Raw genomic sequence first — 20,251 nt, 5'->3', positions numbered from 1 at the left:
CAGTACGTGAACCGTGAACTTTCAGATGTTCAAGCTGGTTCTAGAAAAGGCAGAGGAACCAGAGATCAAATTGCCAACATCCATTGGATCATTGAAAAAGCAGGAGAGTTCCAGAAAAACATCTCTTTCTGCTTTATTGACTATGCCAAAGCCTTTGACTGTGTGGATCATGAGAAAACTATGGAAAATTCTGAAAGAGATGAGAATACCAGACCACCTGACCTTCCTCCTGTGAAATCTGTATGTAGGTCAGTAAGCAACAGTTAGAACTGGACATAGAAAAGCAGACTGGTTCCAAATAGGGAAAGGAGTATGTCAAGGCTGTATATTGTCACCCTGCTTATTTAACTTCTATGCAGAGTACATCATGAGAAATGCTGGGCTGGATGAAGCACAAGCTGGAATCAAGATTTCCAGGGGAAATATCAATAACCTCAGATATGCAGATGACACCACACTTATGGCAGAAAGTGAAGAAGAGCCTCTTGATGACAGTGAAAGAGGAGAGTGAAAAAGTTGGCTTAAAACTCAACATTCAGAAAACTAAGATCATGACATCCAGTCCCATCACTTCATGGCAAATAGATGGAAACAGTGGAAACAGTGGCTGACTTTATTTTTTTGGTCTCCAAAATCACTGCAGGTGGTGACTGAAGCCATGAAATTAAAAGACGCTTACTCTTTGGAAGAAAAGTTATGACCAACCTAGACAGCATATTGAAAAGCAGAGACATTAATTTGCCAACAAAAGTCCATCTAGTCAAAGCTATGGTTATTCCAGTAGTCATGTATGGATGTGAGAATTGGACTGTAAAGAAAGCTGAGTGCTGAAGAATTGATGCTTTTGAACTGTGGTGTTTGAGAAGACTCTTGAGAGTCTCTTGGACTGCAAGGAGATCCAACCAGTCCATCCTGAAGGAAATCAGCCCTGCATATTCATTGGAAGGACTGATGCTGAAGCTGAAACTCCAGTACTTTGGCCCCCTGATGCAAAGAGCTGACTCATTGGAAAAGACCCTGATGCTTTGAAACATTGAAGGCAGGAGGAGAAGGGGACGATAGAGGATGGGATGTTTGGTTGGCATCACCGACCTAATGGACATGAGTTTGTGTAAACTCTGGGAGTTGGTGAAGGACAGGGAGGCCTGATGTGCTGCTGTCCATGGGGTCGCAAAGAGTCAGACATGATGGAGCAGCTGAACTGAGCTGGTAGTCCTCACTTACTGGACCTCTGCCAAGTTATTAAGGCTACAAAACAAAAGGTTAATCCTTCTTTCACATAACAGCGCTTTAGGTGTTTTTAAGCAGGATTCATACTCCCTTAGTCAGCTGAACTACCAATTTCCTCAAGAATTCTTATTTGAAATGTGATTTGAAGTTCTCTTAACCCCCTGGTTGCTCTTCGGTGGACACACTCCAGTTATTGCTCTCTTCAATGTGCCTTCTAGATACAAACAACTGGGCTCCATTTACGGACTGAGGGTGCCATGCAAAGTTGAACTTCTGTCACTCCCTGCATTCTTCTAGGCATTGCACATCTACAAATTAGAACAGGGAGACAATAGTTGCCTTGGCCACCAGCTGTTCTGTTGAGTCTGACTGTGGTGCCATGCCTGTGACCCTGACCTCTTTCCTCCATTCCCCCTTGCATTCTGCTCAGCTGCTCAATACAACAACGTTACTGAGGACTCGCTCTGGGTGTCACGCTCACCAGCCTCTTTGGAGAACTAGACATATTGCTTGTCTTCAAGGAGCTCACAGTCTCAATGGTGAAATTTGGTTTGCCTCCAAAGAAATAATTAATAAAGAATGTAATCAAGGGAACAATCTTTTCCCTAGACCCCTCCTTGGAGCTGCTAATAATAGCAGTTGGTAGACTTCTGGGTAAGATTGAAAGCAGATCTCCCAGTTCAAATGCTAGTGCAGAATTGGCTTCAAGCCCAGCCTATCAGGAGCTTTGTCAAATGTTTGTCATTGCCTTGACCTTTACTGCTGCAGACTGAAGCCTTTGAGTTCCATCATTTGCAAAAACGCTGGGACACCTATAGAGAGTGATGTCTCCGAGGCCCATGGAACAGCCTTCCAGCACCTGGCACCTGCCCAGTGCCAGTCTGGAGTGTTCAGGGAGAAAGGTTCACTCAGATATTGGCATGAGCTGGCCTGTGTTCGGGCTTCCGGGAGACAGCAGGTTTAATTTGCTTTGACAGTGCTTTTCCCCAGGAGGAAACTTATCCAAACACCCTGCCTTCATCACACTCAGCACATTGCCTGTCCACTTTCCCGTTTTTACTGTGCGGAGTTTCTGTGTGTTTTGTGTGTGTATGTGTGTTTACCCCCAAGAACCCACGTTGCCTTCTTTGGATTCATTAGACCAAGTCCGTGTGTTGCTTTGGTTCACAAAGAGAAGACATGTGTGACCCTCCCTTAAAACCAAAATACCGGCTCTGCCAAGTCCTGGGCAAACCTCTTTCCATGCACAGTGTTACACTGTTTGCTCTTCAGACTAACCCTCTGACGTGTGTGCTATTGTTAACCGCATTTCACAGATGGAAACGTGTTTAGAGACAACTTTTCCAAAGGGCTTCTAACTACTATAGCACATGCGTACCCCCTAAGTCTCTTCAGCCGTGTCCAACTCTTTACGACCCTAGGGACTGTAGCCTGCCAGGCTCCTCTGTCCATGGGATTCTCCAGGCAAGAACAGTGGAGTAGGTTGCTGTGCCCTTCTCAAGGGGATCTTCCCAACCCAGGGATCGAACCCATGTCTTTTAATTTCTTTTGCATTGGCAGGTGGGTTCTTTACCACTAGCGCCACTTGGGAAGCCCAACTAGTATGGTACCAGAGCCCATACTTACAGTCCAGGCCACCTACCATAAACTTTGGCTTCAGACAAAACTTAATTCACCTGCCAGATTCACCCTTGCAGCTCTGTGACTTCAGCTCTCGGTCTCCATCTCAGACTGAAATGGTGGCAAAGGTACCTATTTCTCATAATTATAAGGACTAATTTAGAATATATGAGAGACCTTTCCCAGCTCCATGGGAGAGAACGAGAGGGTCTCTGTTAGAGTAACTGTAGAATTAATGCTCCACCTGTGCTGTTCCAGTACTCTTGCCTAGAAAATCTCATGTACAGAGGAGCCTGGTAGGCTACAGTCCATGGGGTCGCTACTAGTCGGACACGACTGAGCAACTTCACTTTCACTTTTCACTTTCACACATTGGAGAAGGAGATGGCAACCCACTCCAGTGTTCTTGCCTGGAGAATCCCAGGGATGGCGGAGCCTGGTGGGCTGCCGTCTATGGGGTCGCACAGAGTTGGACACGACTGAAGTGCCTTAGCAGCAGTAGCAGTGCTGTTTAGTTTGTTTCCTCTTTTTTTTTTTTTGGTTGTCAATAATAAATCCAGCCCCTCTTCAGAATCAAACAGGATGTAACAGATAGAACCTGGAGTATAAATTTCCACCAGCTGTAGTCAGGTGATGTATTCAGTCATCCAGTTGGCTGTTCTGGAGTCCATGTTCCCTCCTTCTTGCCTGAAGCATTAGCATCCAAAGTCCTAAGGAGAAGGAGGCGTCAGAGAGTACCCCTCTCTTAGGCAGTAGGTGGATCTTGGCTCTTTAGACAAATGCTTTCCAAGAGTTGCCAACATCCACTTTTACAACCTCAGCAGAGACAAGAGAAGCAGAGGAAGGAGCTGCAGGCAGCAAGGGTGGCCTTTTGTTAGCTGGGACATAGCCCATGTGAACAATGCATGGAGGAGGTGCTGGGCGGGAGGGATAAGTGCTGGGTGAGCAGAAAAGAGAGACTAGGATGGCTAGTGGGCTCTGACCTTGTTCACAGCTGGTTCCTTCTGTCTTTGGTGCTGGGGTCCAGCCTCAGGCCCCAGTCACCCCAAAGGTCTGCATGCTCAGAGCAGGGCATGAAGCAGGTATATCCGCACCACAGCAAGCCAATGAAGGAGACAGGCCTCCTCTCCTCTCCTCTCCATTCCCACTGTGAAACAGTGGTCGAGCAGGCGGTTAGGCCGCCCAGTAGCCCTCTGATAGGCAGGATGTTCCCCTGTGGTCTCCCTTTGTTTCCTACAAAATCAGGCTCCGGGATTTCAAAAGAGAAAAGCAGGACAAGGTGGCAACTGAAGGCAGGCTTTCCCAGGCATCAGGAGACATACTCAGCAACTGTGACCATCTTTCGCCTTGACGTGGTGATGCTACTGGATTATCCATGGAAAAGGGAGGTGAACAGACAAACTGAGGCACCGCTGTGGGCTCACTGAGGCCTCTGTGTTTTCCCGTCTCCTGTGTTTTCTCCAGGAAGGAGCATCATTGTCTTTTTGTCCTTCTGCGAAGGCCCCTTTGTATTTTGAGCAATATTTTGTTCAACATTCAGAGAGCACGCCCACTCAGTACACATGTCCAGAGAACAAGCTCAGGAAACATTTAAACTCTGCATTCCAGTATTGATGAAAGGAAAAACAAGTTCCTAAAAATCACATTTCTAGCAGAACCCACTGTTGTGATAGAAAAGCAAAAGCTAGGAGAAAGCTCCCTGTTCTCCAACATACCATCTACCGAATTATGAAAATCAGTTATGTACAGGCAGCTGAACTTTTAATTCAGATCTGAGCAGACCTAAGTAATGTACACCTTCTGCTACACGAAGCCCACTGCAGTTTAAACATGAGCAAAGCAGGAAGGGACTGTAGGGGGGGGGAAACTCACCAGACACTAATTGGAAACATAGCAACATGTTTATGCAATAAAGTTCACACTTCTCCCAAGCCAGTGAATGTCACTTCTGCACTAGCGTTTAGCTTAGAGATATTTGGTCAATGGAGACTCATTATTTGTAGGATTCCAAGTGGACCCCAAGTAGTTGAAATCCTTCCAAGCAGAAGAAAGACTGTATACATAAACATTTCATCAAGAAGAAATAGTCTCCAAATGTCTCGCTTCTACTTCCATGTTGCCATCGTAAAATTACTCCGCGTCTCCTAAAACTCCTGCCTTCGCTGACACCAACAGCCTGCAGCAAGTTTTGTAGCAAACAGGCTTCTAGTCTGTCAGATTCAGCAACCAACACAATATTCAGTCACAGAAAATACACCTTTTCACTAGGAAGACATTTTGGATTTAACTGGTTTGTATCTTACAGACTTCATAAATCAAAATTTAGAAAGTCTGTGACCCTTACCTGCAACTAACCCTGTTAAAAGCACAGCTGGGAATTATGGCCACGGTGTTGGGAGACAGATGTTATACCACTGGGTTTGAGCAGACCTGGACCAGAGGATTTTAGACCTGTGAGGGATCTCTGAGATCATCTAGCTGAATTCTTTCGGGGACAGCAGCAAACGTTCATTGAGACCCTTCTTTGGAAACCAGGGCAAATGCATAGGTGAATAAACTCGGCTTCTTTCCTCAAGAAGTACACAGTCAACCATGTAGGCTGCCTGGTCCTTCAATAGGAGTGACAGAAAAAGTCCCAGGAGTAACTTAGCCTGTTTAAGAAATGAAGAAGCCTTGTCCAAGGAAGTGACATTTGAGTTGGATTTGAGTAGGAGTAGTGTTCTTGCCTGGAGAATCCCAGGGATGGGGGAGCCTGGTGGACTGCCATCTATGGGGTCGCACAGAGTCAGACATGACTGAAGTGACTTAGCAGCAGCAGGAGTCACCCATCAGGGGAGAATGGGAAGAGCAAGCACAAGGATGAGGTCACAGGTGCAGGAAGATCAAGGGACATGACCAAGGTCCCGGAGCCCTTCTGTTGTGGAACAAGAGGTGGAAGCAGGCCTTTGGCTTCTCTGTCCTTCAATCCTTCTGCAAGACTGCAGATGGAACCCACCCTCAAATTTCACCATTAGCCTGAAGCTTAAAGTGAAAATAATCTTGCCTTAAACTTTACTTCAGTTCAGCTCAGTCGCTCAGTCATGTCTGACTCTTTGCGACCCCATGAATCGCAGCACACCAGGCCTCCCTGTCCATCACCAACTCCCGGAGTTCACTCAAACTCACCTCCATCGAGTTGGTGATGCCATCCAGCCATCTCATTCTCTGTCATCCCCTTCTCCTCCTGCCCCCAATCCCTCCCAGCATCAGAGTCTTTTCCAGTGAGTCAGCTCTTCGCATGAGGTGGCCAAGGTATTGGAGCTTCAGCTTTAGCATCAGTCCTTCCAATGAACATCCAAACTTTACTTCAGATTCTTATTTTTATTTATGTTTTTGTTTGTTTGACTGCACTGGGTCTTCACTGCTATGCATGGGCTTCTCACTGTGTTGACTTCCCTTGTTGCAGAGCACAGGTTCTAGGTTGTGACATAGGCTCTAGAGAGTGTGAGCTCAGTAGCTGGTGCACACAGGCTTGGTTGCCCCATGGCATGTGGAATCTTTCTTGACCAGGGATCAAACCCATGTCCCCTGCATTGACAGGTGAATTCTTAACACTGGACCACCAGGGAAGCCTCTCTTATTTTAAAAAGAATATTAAAAACAAAACATCCTAAGTTATCCTTTATAAAAATAGTTTCTAAGAAGCCCCTCCTAACATAGAGGCTTTACAAATATAAAGACATGCAGATTCTTCCTACGTGGCACTAGTAGTAAAGAATCCACCTGCCAATATAGGAGACACAGAGACTTGGGCTGGGAAGATTCCAACCCAAATGGAGGAGGAAATGCAGCCTACTCCAGTGTTCTTGCCTGGAGAATCCCGTGGACCTACAGTGGGCTACAGTCCATGGAATCACAGAGTCAGGCACAAGTGACTGAGCATATTCTTCCAGGCAAAGCCAGTGGAGAGCCGAGATGCTCAGGGCTCTGGTTTGTGAGTCTTGCTCTGCCGGGTCCCAAACAGCTTCCGAGTCCTTGAAATGAGAATACAGACTAGATTAGACCCTCTTGTTCTTAACTCTGTGTTGGTGTAGTATGCTGTTGATGTTATCAGGGGGACAGCAAGTGAAGGAAATTCCTCCCCCCATTTGCACATTTGAGCCCCTTCTCAGTTGTTTCCAAGTTGGTAATGGCAGACAACTGGGAAAAACCTTTCTGGGACACGCCCTGTGCCGTGTCCCAGATGGGCTCCTCAGCATCTCCCCATCTTTCCCCCATCTACCCATACTCAAGACATCCTTCAAGCTCATCTCCTCCCAGAAGCCTTCTTCGGCTGGCTTTGCCCCATATCAGCTACTGTTGCGTTGGCCCTAAGTGATTTCCTGGTGATGTAAGACTTGCTGCCCTTGTCAGGATGCCTTTTCTGTACAGATGCTTATAGAATTTTAGAAGAGGAAACAGTCCTGGGAATCACCTCTGCTATCACCTTCATTTCACATATGAGGAAGATGAGATCCAGATATGGGGAGTGGGGAGAAAGTTCCTTTAGGTCACCCAACATGATTCCAGAAGAATAGGCCCCTGAATCAGGTCTCCCTAGATCCCTTCAAGCTCTGAAAGTCCTAGAATTCACTACCTTCCAATGGTTCCTTTGCTGTCATCAGGACTGGCCTCACTGGGTCACAGATCTGCCTCGTTCACTCCTGGTTGTGGCTGAGAAGTAAGTTCCTTCAAGGCCCAGATGACACAGCATTGTTGAGGAAAACCAGGCTTGGGGCCCAAAGGCCTGGGTTCAGATCCTGCATCCATGAGTTAGTATCTCTTGAGGCCTTCAGCAAGTCCCTTCATCTCTTTATCAGCCTCCTCGTGTTGTCGTCGCTGTTCATAAAGTAGGACTATCGATACACTTGAAGATTTGGTGGCAGCGAGATGAAATAAGCTTTGTGGAAACAGATGGCACAAAGAAGCCATTCAGGATACAGTGGCTTCTTCCTTTATGCCGTATCTAGCATGATTGAGAAATGGGCTGATCCAAATTAACAGATTTTCTAGATAGCAAGTGTACTAACTGGAGCTACAAACCATTGATTAGGTTTTTTTTACTAAAACCTTCCTGCAGTGAAGCCTGTATTTCCTTGACATGTCACACAGATGATACCAAACAGGAGGCGTTAGAGAAAGTAGCAGCCCTGCAGAAAGTGGGCGCTCATTGCAGAGGCTGGGGATACGGGAAGAGCAAAGAGGGTGTGAAAGAAAATCCCGATGCCTTTCGAAGGAGCTTGGCTTTTTTCATTTCGGCAAATGGGGGACAGGGGGCACTGAATAGGAGAAGGACAGGCTGAGATCTGTTTCGGAGAGGTGGCTCAGGCTGCTGGGTCGTGAATGAATCAGGGTGGGAGGAAGAGGCCAGCCATGCGGCTGTTGTGTTAGCCCCCATGAGCGATGGTGGAGTCTGGACTGATAGATGGAGAATCAGAGGTGGGAAGAGACCGATTTACAAATCCCCGATAGCTTTGTATGGATTCACAGATTATCAGCCCATTATGAGGAAACTATAAACCACAAGTGTCAAGACCATAGGTATCACCCCATCACCCAGCCTCCAAAGATAACCACTAACAGGTTAAACCGTGTATTTGCTCCCAATGTTTTTAGCCAAAAAATTTCTCTGCATTTGTAGATACAAATTTGATTTATAAAAAATTGGTTTAGGGACACATTTCCCCAAACACATCTCTTAATGTCAGCTGAGATGTACCTCAGCAGGAGTAAACAGAACATATATTTTAAACTTTACTGACTCCTTTCAGTGACTTTCTGTGACTGCGTCAAAAGCGCTCGAATGTGTGGGTCCTGGTTAACCCGAGGCTGGATTCCCCAGCCCTCTGTTTGGGTAAAGAAGCCTCTGTTTGCAGCTCTGTTTCTCTTTTCTCTCGCAGAGTCGGTGGATAACTGTCCCAGCAACTGCTATGGCAACGGCGACTGCGTCTCTGGGACTTGCCACTGCTTCCTGGGCTTCCTGGGCCCTGACTGCGGCCGAGGTGAGAACCGTGCCCCACCCCGGGGGCCTGCGGGTTCCAATCCTCAGGGCAAGGGCAGAAGCCCCGGCCAGCTCCTGCCTCTCGCGAGAAGGTCTCCCAGGGGCCGGTCCGGAGGCGCCCTGGGCGGGGAGATCTGGAGGCAGAGCCTGTCCCAGTCAGGTTACCCACGGCGCATGCCCGGGGAGGTCAGGAGGGAAGGGCGGCCGCAGGGAACCCCGTGTCCACTGTAGGAGCAAGAGGGTGGCCACGGGGGCCTTTGCAAAAGTAGATTTCCCCTTGGAGGACCAATCAGCGTTTGCCAAGCGGCTTTGATGTGCATCTCCATCGAGTGTGGTTTGTCTCTGGCCTTGGGGAGGGCCTGAGCTGCTGCTCCATTGCTGTCTTATTACAACGCAAGCTGGGTATTGGCTGAGACCACCGAGGGGAGGGACTGGGAGGCGAGACTTCTCTTCACACGGGACCCTCATGCCGCCTCCTCTTCAGGCGTGTACGATGCTAATGGTAACCTCTGTGGGGAGCGTTTAAAGGCTGCCTGTGATTTGCCTGAGCGTTCAGGTTTCGTTTCTGTCCTGGAAGAATTAACAAGAAAAGTGCTACAGGATGATCGGTGGTCCTGAGAATTTGGCACTCCTCTTGGAGAAAGGAAAAGTCCCCTTCCTTTGGTTTCTCCACCTCTTGCCTCATCCCCCAGGTGTTTGCTTAGCGCCCTTTAGGACTTGGTCCTGTGCTGGACACTGAGGCTGCAACAGAGCAGGACTCAAGCCCAGGACCTCTCAGTCTGGGAGAGTGACAGGGAAACAGATGGTGACAAAGTAGTCGGTGACAGGTGAAGCAGGCAGAGCAAGGTAGATGCAGAAACATCTGTCAGCGTGGAGGGGTCCTAGCTTGGGTGGAATGAGGAATAGGAGAGGCTCTCCAGGTGAAGTGACATTGGAACGGAGACCAGATCCTTGAGTTTGTTCATCAGCGGAAGGCAGAGATGGCTTTCCAAGCTGAGGACACAGCGCCCTCCAAATGCCATGCCGTGATGCTGCTCTGGGGCTTCTGCTTATCCTTCCTAACGTGAAACAGCACAGACTCCGGCTGACGCAGCAGAGCCAGCAGCCCTGAGGAAGCATAGTGATTACCTGCTGAGTGCTTTAAAAAGGAAGGAGGCCAGGTGGGAGCCAGGGGAAGGTGGTGCAGAGAGAAAATGAGGCATTCCTCCTAACAAGAATTACTGTCTCATCCCATATGCACTTAAAGTTAAGAGTCATGTGTAAAGCAGCCTTATTGTATCTCAGTAAGGCTGTCGGTACTTAGAGCACAATGCAACGTAATTTATTTTTATATAGTGTCCTTCGTACAGATGATCACAAACCCTTTTACGCTAAGTGGCAGAGTAGAAAGATAATACCTTAAAGAGCCACATTGGGCTCAGCTATTCTCTTATGGGAGCAGTGGCATGTGGGGCTTGAGTGGAGGCTGGAAAGACAGGGAAAGCTGGAGAGTGGCTGGGTTAAAGATGACACGAAGTAGCCCAGCATGTGAGGATGGAGGAAGCGAAACGCAGCACTTCGAGGAGGAGAGTGCTGCTGGAGGGGTGCGGGACGAGCAGGGGGCCAAGCTGTCTCTTGCAGCCAGCCCAAAGAACAGACTGAAGCCTCCTGTCTAAGGAGCCTGGCGACCACCATGCAGCCACCAGTAATGAGGGGGACAGGAGAAAGCAACGTTCAGTGGGCCCCAACTGTATTCTTTAGGCCCTGCACTCTATACTTTAACCCACAGTTCCAAACGTGTTTCAACTGGAATGAAATAAACCAAGAGAAGCAGAGAGGTGGACACACATGGGAATTATGGCAAAACACTTGAACCCCGGGGCAGGGGGAGTCGGGAAGGGACAGATGGGGTATACCGGGGCACGCGTCCACGCCTGGCTCCCGGCGCTGTCTCCGCAGCCTCCTGCCCCGTGCTCTGCAGCGGGAACGGCCAGTACATGAAGGGCCGGTGCCTGTGCCACAGCGGCTGGAAGGGCGCCGAGTGCGACGTGCCCACCAACCAGTGCATCGACCCGGCCTGCAGCCACCACGGCAGCTGCGTCATGGGCACCTGCATCTGTAACCCCGGCTACAAGGGCGAGAACTGCGAGGAAGGTAGGGCCCCCGGCGGGGCGGGGGCGGGGCGGCTCCTCCCGTGAGACAGAGACGGCAGGCGGGCCTCCCCGGGAGCAGAGGGAGCCTCCAGAGCAGGCCGGCGACCGCCACCCTGCCCCGAGCCAGGACATCACTGGCAGCAGTCACTAACCTGAAGGGAGAGGCCAGGTCCCGCTCAGGGAGGGGAAGAGAAGGGTGTGTATTGAGCACTAACCGCATGCAAGGTTCTGGGCCAGAAACCTGGTGTCATTTAACTTCCAGCACTAGTAGGCGCTGAAAGTGAAAGCTCAGTCGTGTCCAACTCTTGGCGACCCCATGGACTGTAGCCCACCAGGCTCCTCTGTCCATGGAATCCTCCAGGCAAGAATATCTGAGTAGGTTGCCATTCCCTTCTTCACGGGACCTTCCTGACCCAGGGATTGAACCCAGGTCTCTTGCATTGCAGGCAAATTCTTTTACCGTCTGAGCCATGTAGGTGCTAGTGGTAAAAAGAAGAAAAACCTGCCTATAAATGCAGGAGACGTGAGAGACACAGAAGATCCCCTGAAAGAGGGCATGCCAACTCATACCAGTATTCTTGCCTGGAGAATCCAATGGACAGAGGAGCCTGGCAGGTTACAGTCCATGGGGTCACAAAGAGTCAGACATACATGACTGACTGGCTGAGCATGCACACACGCCTATTAAGGAGGGTTAATCATCTCCATTTTACAGTTGAGGAAACTGAGACTAAGGGACACAAATGACCTGCCCAAGGTCCCATGGCTGGTGGATGGCAGAGCTAGGTTTGGACCCAGTGTTTCTAGCTCCACAGTCTGAAGTCTTTCTCCTCCCCTTTAAGCATCTCTGCTCTCCATTTCTGAATATGAGTCTCTTCTAGACCTCCAAAGGTTGCCTTCCATGGTCACACACCTCTGCAAGTGTGTATATGTATATGTGTGTGCGTGTGTGTGTGGTCTTGTTTGTAGCTCCTAGGTATTCATAAGCATGTCTCCCTCCTTCATAAAGTAAATTCACGCCTGTACAGACGAGGTTTAAAAGTGAACTGCTAACTCAAGAGTGATGTCAGTTGTTCCCCAGAAAACCTAACCAGGTGCGGTAAGCCGAACTGGTCTGTCTCACAAATGAAAACCCTGAGGCCCAGGGAAGGGCATCGACACACCCATGGTCATAGCACTACCTGATAGCAGGGCCGGAATTCAGCCCAGGTCTTCTCACCTCAAACCCTGTACTCTTTCCTCCTGACCACATGGGATTTCCTGATGAGAGGAGGGTTCTTATTATGAGGAATAGAGAGTAGCCGTCAGGAGTGCACACTCTGGCGTTAGATGTGAGTTTGAATCCTGGTTCTGCCACACTCACTAGCCTCAGACTCGTCATCTGTAAAATGGGAATTCCTTTTCACAGAAGGCCATTGTGAGGACTGGATTAAACGACTCATGTGAAGCACATAACTCAGTGTCTGACATATAGGAAATGCTCCCTGAACGTTAGCTCTTATATCGTTAACAACTTTCTGGAGACAGCTGAAGCATGTTTCCTGCTTCACTCCATTCACTGTATCCAAGGCCTTTTGAAATGGATGGACCTTGAAACTGGTGGACAATGCTAATGGTCATAACCTCCCACTGTTTACTCTCTAGGGCCCTGGCACTTTCTCCAGTGGGTGCAAGAGGCTCCAGGGAGAACTCGTCTTCTAATCTACTGGGGATGTAACAAGTAGTCCCCTCTCAAAGCATCATTTCCCCTAAAATGAGAGAACATAATGGGCCCGTGTTAAAAGAACAGGGAGCGGGAAGGGATTAGTGTCTGGAAAACATCCGTCTCCTCTGAGAGACAGGCTGTCTGCGCTCCCCCAGTGTGACTGGAGATCCTGATTCAGACCTATTAACTTTGATGCGGATTACCTCGGGCTGTCTGAGCTCAACCAGGGGCCCGGTTCCCTTGAACAAAGGCATTGGCTTTCTCATCCTGACGTTGCTGACCTTCGCCTGCTTCCCCTTTTCATTTTCGTTCCTTGAAGCGAAGACGCTGTGAAGGAAAGAGAAATGAAGAGGAGATCAGGATCCCTCCTGAAACAGTGGGGCCGTCCCACCCTGGGTCCCACTGTGTCATGTGGGTCAAGGAGGAGAAGTTTCCTTCCCCTGATCAGCCAGCCCTGGGCAGCACTCTGGAGGGCAAGGTCACTTACGGAGAGATAGTTGTTTAGCAATTTGATTTACATTACTGTTTGAAAAGAAGTGTTTTCGCTCCTGGTCTCTGTTCCGAAAAGGGCCATCTGGTACTCATTCCTCTTATTTCTATTTCTCTGCTGAAGCATCCTTGCAGAGTCCTCGTGTTTCGAGTGGGGGTTTCCTGGGCCTTCATCCGATCCCCCGATCCCTGTCTGCTCTAACAGGTTTCACTGTGTTTATAAAACACCAGCTAACAAGCTGACTTCTTTCACTCTCTCCTTCTTTCTTTTGAAGTTTATCATCCCATATTTAAAAAAAAAAAAAAAGCCTGAACTGCACTGACAGAACGCTTGGAGCTGGGGGAAGGGCAGAGGGGCCCGACCTCGACATTTTACCGTGAAAAGCGAGCCACTGTGTTTCGGGTCCTGAAGTGCCTCGGGTAGCTTGTGTGCTCACCGAAGCATGGAACATTTGGGGAGAAGAGCTGTGTTTGCGGCCTGCCACGCAGGCCCCATCATCTCATTAGGAGGCCAAGCGTCTGCCAGAAATTTTGGCTTGAACGGCAAGCTCTGCAAAGGGAAAAACAAAATATGACTGCTTGGCTCCTCTTCTAAGAAGAAGTTAAGTTAGACTGTCTTCTGCCCAGAGCCGAGCCCACTTCCCTGCCAGCTTCTCCCGTATTCCTTCAGCTCCCCAACCCCAAGCCTGCTGATCTTCCCATGTTACACACAGCATCCTACCAAATAAATAGTATTGGGGAAACTATTCCAGTGTGATGGAGAGACCATTTTAATGCCGTCCTACAGTTCCCGCTTCCCTAGAGGCCCCAGACAGGGCGCACAGATGCACAGTCAACGTGGGACTTTCGGCAGAGGGTTACCGTGGCATAACCACCCTGGCTTTGCGCCCGTGTTCTGGCAGGAACCTCAGTCAGTTCAGCCAAGGTCTCCTGGAGCCGCCATGCCCCCAAGGCGCGGGCCTCCTTAGAACTCCTTTGCGCTGCTCCTCACTTGCTTTGCCAAGCTGACCTCCCAAAGCAATGATTAATTGATGATGAATTGCATGGAGGTAGCAAATGGCAGCCCACTCCAGTGTTCTTGCCTGGAGAATCCCAGGGATGGGGGAGCCTGGTGGGCTTCCGTCTATGGGGTCACACAGAGTCGGACACGACTGAAGTGATTTAGCAGCAGCAGCAGCAGCCCCTCATCGGTTCTTTCTGCTCTTTCTTCCCTGCCTGGACCAGCTTCTAAGAACTTCAGATTCACTTTGCTGGTTCCTGGGTCCCCATCAGTCTTATTATGTCTGAGAAACAGGGCCGTGACGCCAAGGGCCTCTTGCTGAACTTGGCACCCTCTCGGCTTGCTCCACTAACAGTGCAGATTTATAGATTCGACCTCAAGGGCGCCTCAAAGACAGCTTCAACCCCACGCTGGGGTCTGGGCACTCACGGAATGGGAAATACCTTTACAGGTCTCGGGATAGGAACTGCTGAGTCATTTCCCGTCAAACTGGAAAATTCTCCGGGTCTGGGGAATTATCCTAGCAGCCTAATGGGCCAGAATAATCCTTCTGAGGTCCTGGGATCTGAGGCAGGTCGTGAAAATTTATCACTACTATTATTTTTATCATTTTTAATTAACAGAAACTCCAGCAGGTCATGTGTAAACCATTATTAAGTGGTGTCCAGAGACTGCAAGAGAAGGGATTCTTTGCCTTCCTGTGGCTTTATTAATTCTCCACTTTGCCCCTTTCTTTCATTGTTTTGTTTTCTTTTGATTTCTATTTTTAACCATTTTGTGTGCTTATGTCTGTGTTCATGTGTTACATGTATTTTGGAACCAATAAGGTTGCAAAGGAAATAGCAAGAGAGTTATACCAGGAAAAAATGCTTCAGATTTAAATTCCTCCGCTTAACCACTGTGTGACCTTGGACAAGTTATTTAATCTCTCTGTGCTTCAGTTTGCTCATCTGTGAAATGAGGGTAACAGTAGTATCTACCTCAAAAGGGTTGTTGTTAGGGTTAAATCAGACAATGCATGTAAAAGGTTTAATAGCAAGATACAGCATAGAAGAGAGACTCCACACTAATTATCATTGTTACTGTTGCTGTTATTGTTGCTATGTTTTTAATCCAGGGGTTGCTCCAGACCTTTGATCTTCTTCCACATCACTCAAGTAGTTACACTGAATGCCTTTAAAAACGCAGTGAAAGATCTTTCTTAATAAGCGAGCCCTCAAAACGAACAACCTGTTCCCAGAATGGTGCTCTTCGTAAAGTCTCTGCCCATTCGTGTCTGTAACTCTGTTATACTCCGGCTAAGTTCCCGACTTTTGTGGAAAAGTCAGGAACATTGGGTTATAAAATGTAACTTGACAGACGAAGTCAAAGCACATCGGAATTATAAGTGAGTGCTAACCACAGTCTGCCCAAGTCAAGCTGAGTGTCCCGGTAGAGTGGACAGGTAACTTCTTTGAGACGGTTTACAGTTGGTTCTATCCCTTCAAAGCCTTAGTGTCGTTTGGTCTTCATAGCACCCTGAGAGGTGGGTAATTTTACCAAACCTGCTTTGTACATGGAAGTCCAAAGCAGATATGTGACACAGCCATAGTCATAGACCCATTTCGGTTTGTCTTGTGACCTTTGACCTTAGGACCTCAGAGGTCAAAGGCTACATTATTTCCTCTGCAGCATATGGCTTCCTCATGAGCCCCTATAAGGAAGAATCTGACTACATTCATAGCAGCTGCATCAAGGCTGTTAACAACAGCTGCACGATGAGCCCCACCCCACCCTGGGACCTCACTCTCCCCTTCCACTTGCAAGACAGGTAGAATCCCCTCCCTCCCTCTAGTGCATGGGTGATCTAAGAACTCTTTGGTTGAGCAGAGAACATGGACCAGCTGTTTGCTAATTCTGTCTCCTCTCTACTGCGTTATGCACTTTTCACGTGTGCTGGAGCCACATGCTAAGTTAGCCCCTAATCCGCTGCTTCTCCTGTTTTCTGTGAAATGCTTTGAGGAGGATTAATGGTCTCTGGTAACTTTGTGTAACCCCGCAATTAAAACTTTGGTTTAGGAAAGTTAGTCCCAGGGGCAGGGCTATCAACTGGATTCAGAGTCAGACAGACCTGTCTTCAGATTCCGCTCTGGAAGTCCTCGTATAAATCATTTACCTCCCTGAGAAAACGGAATCTGATGAGGTTTCTGAAGCATTTGCAGCACACTAGCAAAGAGCAGGTAACTCACAGTATTCTCCTCCCTCCTTCCGGGGTGGGTAGGCCTCTTGAGACCGCTTAGACCTTGGGCCCTAAGAGCCCTGTGGGGAGTTGCTTGGTTTGAGCTACAGCTTTGTAGTTCACCACCCCCGCCCCCCGACTTGAGGAGAAGCTAAACACAGCCACTGTATGTAATGTTGAATAGTCATTGAAATGTTTGCCTGGATGCACTTCCAGACAAATAGATGTGTGGGAAGTGAGGCTTGAAAGTTTGTCTCAATCACCAGAATCTGGGGAAGATGATAAAATCTAAGGAAATTTAAAGGCAAAATAAATTTTCATTTAAATTAAGGAATTTCTTTATTTCAGTCCCACATTCACAGAAATAAAACTGCATCATGATGTGGCAAACACAAATAGTGTGTTCTCTGATGACATTTTGAGTGCCTCCCTGTGTTTGGCAGTATTCTAGGAGGCGGAGCTACAGAAGGGAAGGAAACAAAGTCTTTCCATCATTGCGGTTGTTAGGGACATATATGTCTTCCTCTCTGCACCCTCAAACCAAGAGGTGGGACTATGTATCCGTATTTTACAGGCATGGGAAGTGAGACTCGGGAGATAAACAGTTGACCACTGGGTGGAGTCAAGAACCCGGGTCTGCTGTTGCTCGAGTCATTTTCTTCACTGTTGTCAAGGGTTATCAACACTTCCATGGACATCTGGGTCCTTCTCCTCGATCGTGTGAGGCTGCTTCAGTCCAAAGCGTAGCAGTTTGTTTAAAGAAGCCTCCAGCCTGGTGGGGCCAGTACTCACCTGTGCACTCTTTCCACATGTCACAGTGGACTGCATGGACCCCACGTGTTCGGGCCGAGGTGTCTGCGTGAGAGGCGAGTGCCACTGCTCTGTGGGCTGGGGAGGCACCAACTGTGAGACACCCAGGGCCACCTGCCTGGACCAGTGTTCAGGCCACGGAACCTTCCTCCCAGACACCGGGCTTTGCAGCTGTGACCCAAGCTGGACTGGACACGACTGTTCTATCGGTAAGTGTGGGGAGAATAAGGGAGCAGCGTGGGTGAAGGGGGAGGAGGCTTCCAGTGTGACCTGTGCACCTTTCAGTCCTGTTCAGGGCCCTGACCCTGACCTTGGTCATGCAGCAGGTGGTTACCCAAATCCCTGAATGCTTTCTTCTTCCTCTGAACTGCAGCCTCAACACCTCTACTCTTAGGTGAAGAGAGGATTCATCCATCATATCTTCACACTGTTCCTTTCATGGTGATGCCCTTGAAAGTCAAAGCATCTCCGCTTAACCATGTTAGTTACAATAGAGGCGATTCACTGACTTCTCACCTTCATAGAACAGTGGCCCTCCTAGAGGCAAGGCCACAGGGAACAGTGTACCTCCCTGAGTCCTGCAGGGATGGGCCTTTGGTTTCACCTCTTCCCCAGGATGAAGTCCAGATTCAATATAATATTTAGGGCACTCAGTGATGTGGCCCCCACCTGCCTTTCTGGTCTGATCCTCTACGAGATGGTAAGTTCCAGGAGGATAGCAAACATCTCTTACCCCTACATCCCAACGATTCAGCATACCCTTGGCCCACAACAGCTGCCCGATAAACACTGATGCATGAATGAATGACAAACACATGATTGAGTGTACTCTTTATTGTAGTATTTGGTTCACCCCAAAGTTTACACATGCAAAGTTTAAGGGCATGGCAGTTCCATTCCCATATTCTTGCCTGGAGAATCCCATGGACCGAGGAGCCTGGCGGGCTGTAGTCCATAGGGTCGCAAAGAGTCAGGCACGACTGCAGCGACTTAGCATGCACCCCTGCATCCTCTGTTTATAAGCACTTTATGATTTAGAGACCCTCTCGGAGGGACAATTAGGTGAGAAGGTAAGTGAATCACCTAGCACAGTAGTGATATGTGGCAAGCGTGGTTACTTCCAGCAACTCCCCTGAACAGTTTAATCCACCCAAGAAACCCTGTGAGGAAGGCATCATCATCCTCATTTTCCCTATTTCCATAGATTTTGTTAGTGAATACTTACTGAGCAAGGCGCTTTTGTACTCAGAGTGGGTAAAGAGGAAGGAAGTCTATACCCTGGTGAGCTTGCATTCTGGGAAGTGGGGAGGAGGCAGAGCAAACAAACACATGCAGAGCCCTCAACTGACAAAGACGAGTAGGCCCAGAGAATGTCTAATCTTGCCCAAGGACACATGGCTAAAAAGTGATAGCCATCCATGTTTCTTCACCCTACATCACCTTCCCCGCCGCGCCACACTGTTTGAACAAAGTGAAGCTCAGATCAGCTCTTCATCTTGTGTACTAAAAAGTTCTGGTAGTGGTCAGGACAGATGGTTGACACCTTTGTAAAGATGAGATCCAGTGCAGCATTCGTGCCTTTGGGATTCTTGGGGTTCCCTTTCCCCGCTGAATGGAGAATTGATGCTTAAAATGCAGTCTAAGGGGCTTCCCAGGTGGCTCAGTGGTAAAGAATTCGCCTGCCAGTCTTGGAGCCACAGGAGTTGCGAGTTCCATCCCTGGGTCAGGAAGATGCCCTAGAGGAGGAAATGGCAACCCACTCTGGAATTCTTGACTAGAGAATCCCAAGAACAGTGGAGCCTGGCAGGCGATAGTCCATAGGGTCGCAAAGCGTCAGATGTGACTGAAGCTACTGAAGCACGCTCGCAGGCATACTCACACATGCGGTCTAATTTGGACTTTGTTTGCAAAGCTCGTGTAAAGACATCACAAATGCAGATGCGTGGAGTCTTAGGAATAATTCTTTTATATAGCTCTGTTTATAGCAATATAATGAATGTCCCTCTTATAGCTACACTGGGTTATATTGTTCATTATGTGGCCACAAAGCTAATTTATGATAGAAATATAACCATCCACGCATTGTTAATCCCCAGTGAAACTCCACAGCCTCTGACGGAGGCAGGTTTAACTTTGAATGAGATCACTATGGATTCTTTTCGTTGGCCCCTTAGAGGGAGAGAGAAGATCCCACTGAAAGGAACTTGAATACAGCTGTGAGGGCCCATCTTCCTGAACCCTGTGTCTCCTGCTCCCCACAGCTGGTATCAAGCACACGACCTCCGATCTGAGGCGCGGAGCTCCGTGTGCTAAGAGGAGTCCCCGAGTCTGATGGCTGTGAGTTCAAACGCTGGCCCCGCTGCTTGATAGTTGTAACTTTGGGCAGGTGGCTTCACCCCTGCAAGCTGTAAAATGAGGATAACGAGAGCACCTAGCTCGTGGGGTTCATATTCGGGAAATCATTATTCAGAGGATTATTTAAGGTAATGCATACAAGCACTTCACACACTCAGCCCGTGATATTGGCTCAGTTAAGGTTAGCTGTGTTACGGGTATGATTACATCACGCGTTGCTGAGAGCCCTCGATATTAACGGAGACATTTGAGAGAGGTAAGATGAAAAGTGGCCTTTCAGAAACGCAGATGATAGCTTTTAAATCTCTGACCTATAACTGACTAAAACAGTGTCACGACTGCCACGAGGCCGGGGATTTAAGAGATGACTTCAGATTTCCCCTCTCCCTTGCAGTAGTGATAACAATTTGTTTGTTGAGTGCCTCACAGCATACAAAGATCACTCTGTCTTTCTCTTTTTCACACACACGCAAGCATAACATACACACAGAGAGAAGCAGCAATAGCTGGTGAGGCAGCATAACAGGTATGGTATGGTCCCCATCCTCACATGGAGGCTCAGCAGCTTACGTGAGGCGCCCTGTGCTTGCGGGAGCTGGGAGTCCAAGCCCAGCCTGGCCCCTGCTGCCCAGCGCCCTGCACCGCTTCCCACGGCTGCCACTTCCTGACAGAC

At 48.6% G+C, this 20,251-nt stretch overlaps 1 protein-coding gene across 1 annotated transcript in view; it reads left to right on the top strand.

Moving 5' to 3' along the window:
- Positions 1-20,251, top strand: part of TENM4 (teneurin transmembrane protein 4) — a 787,800-nt gene that overhangs the window by 616,672 nt on the left and 150,877 nt on the right. Inside the window, exons 13-15 of the mRNA XM_055416091.2 lie at positions 8,769-8,870; positions 10,808-11,002; positions 17,232-17,432. Coding sequence (XP_055272066.2) covers positions 8,769-8,870; positions 10,808-11,002; positions 17,232-17,432 — 498 coding nt within the window. The remainder of the gene's footprint in view (positions 1-8,768; positions 8,871-10,807; positions 11,003-17,231; positions 17,433-20,251) is intronic.

The sequence above is a fragment of the Moschus berezovskii genome, chromosome 25, assembly GCF_049115385.1.
Source record: "Moschus berezovskii isolate FMDL1 chromosome 25, NW_MosBer_1.0, whole genome shotgun sequence".
Taxonomy (NCBI): domain Eukaryota; kingdom Metazoa; phylum Chordata; class Mammalia; order Artiodactyla; family Moschidae; genus Moschus; species Moschus berezovskii.
Note: the sequence above shows the minus strand (reverse complement) of the source record. Positions and strands in the feature narration are given on the sequence as shown.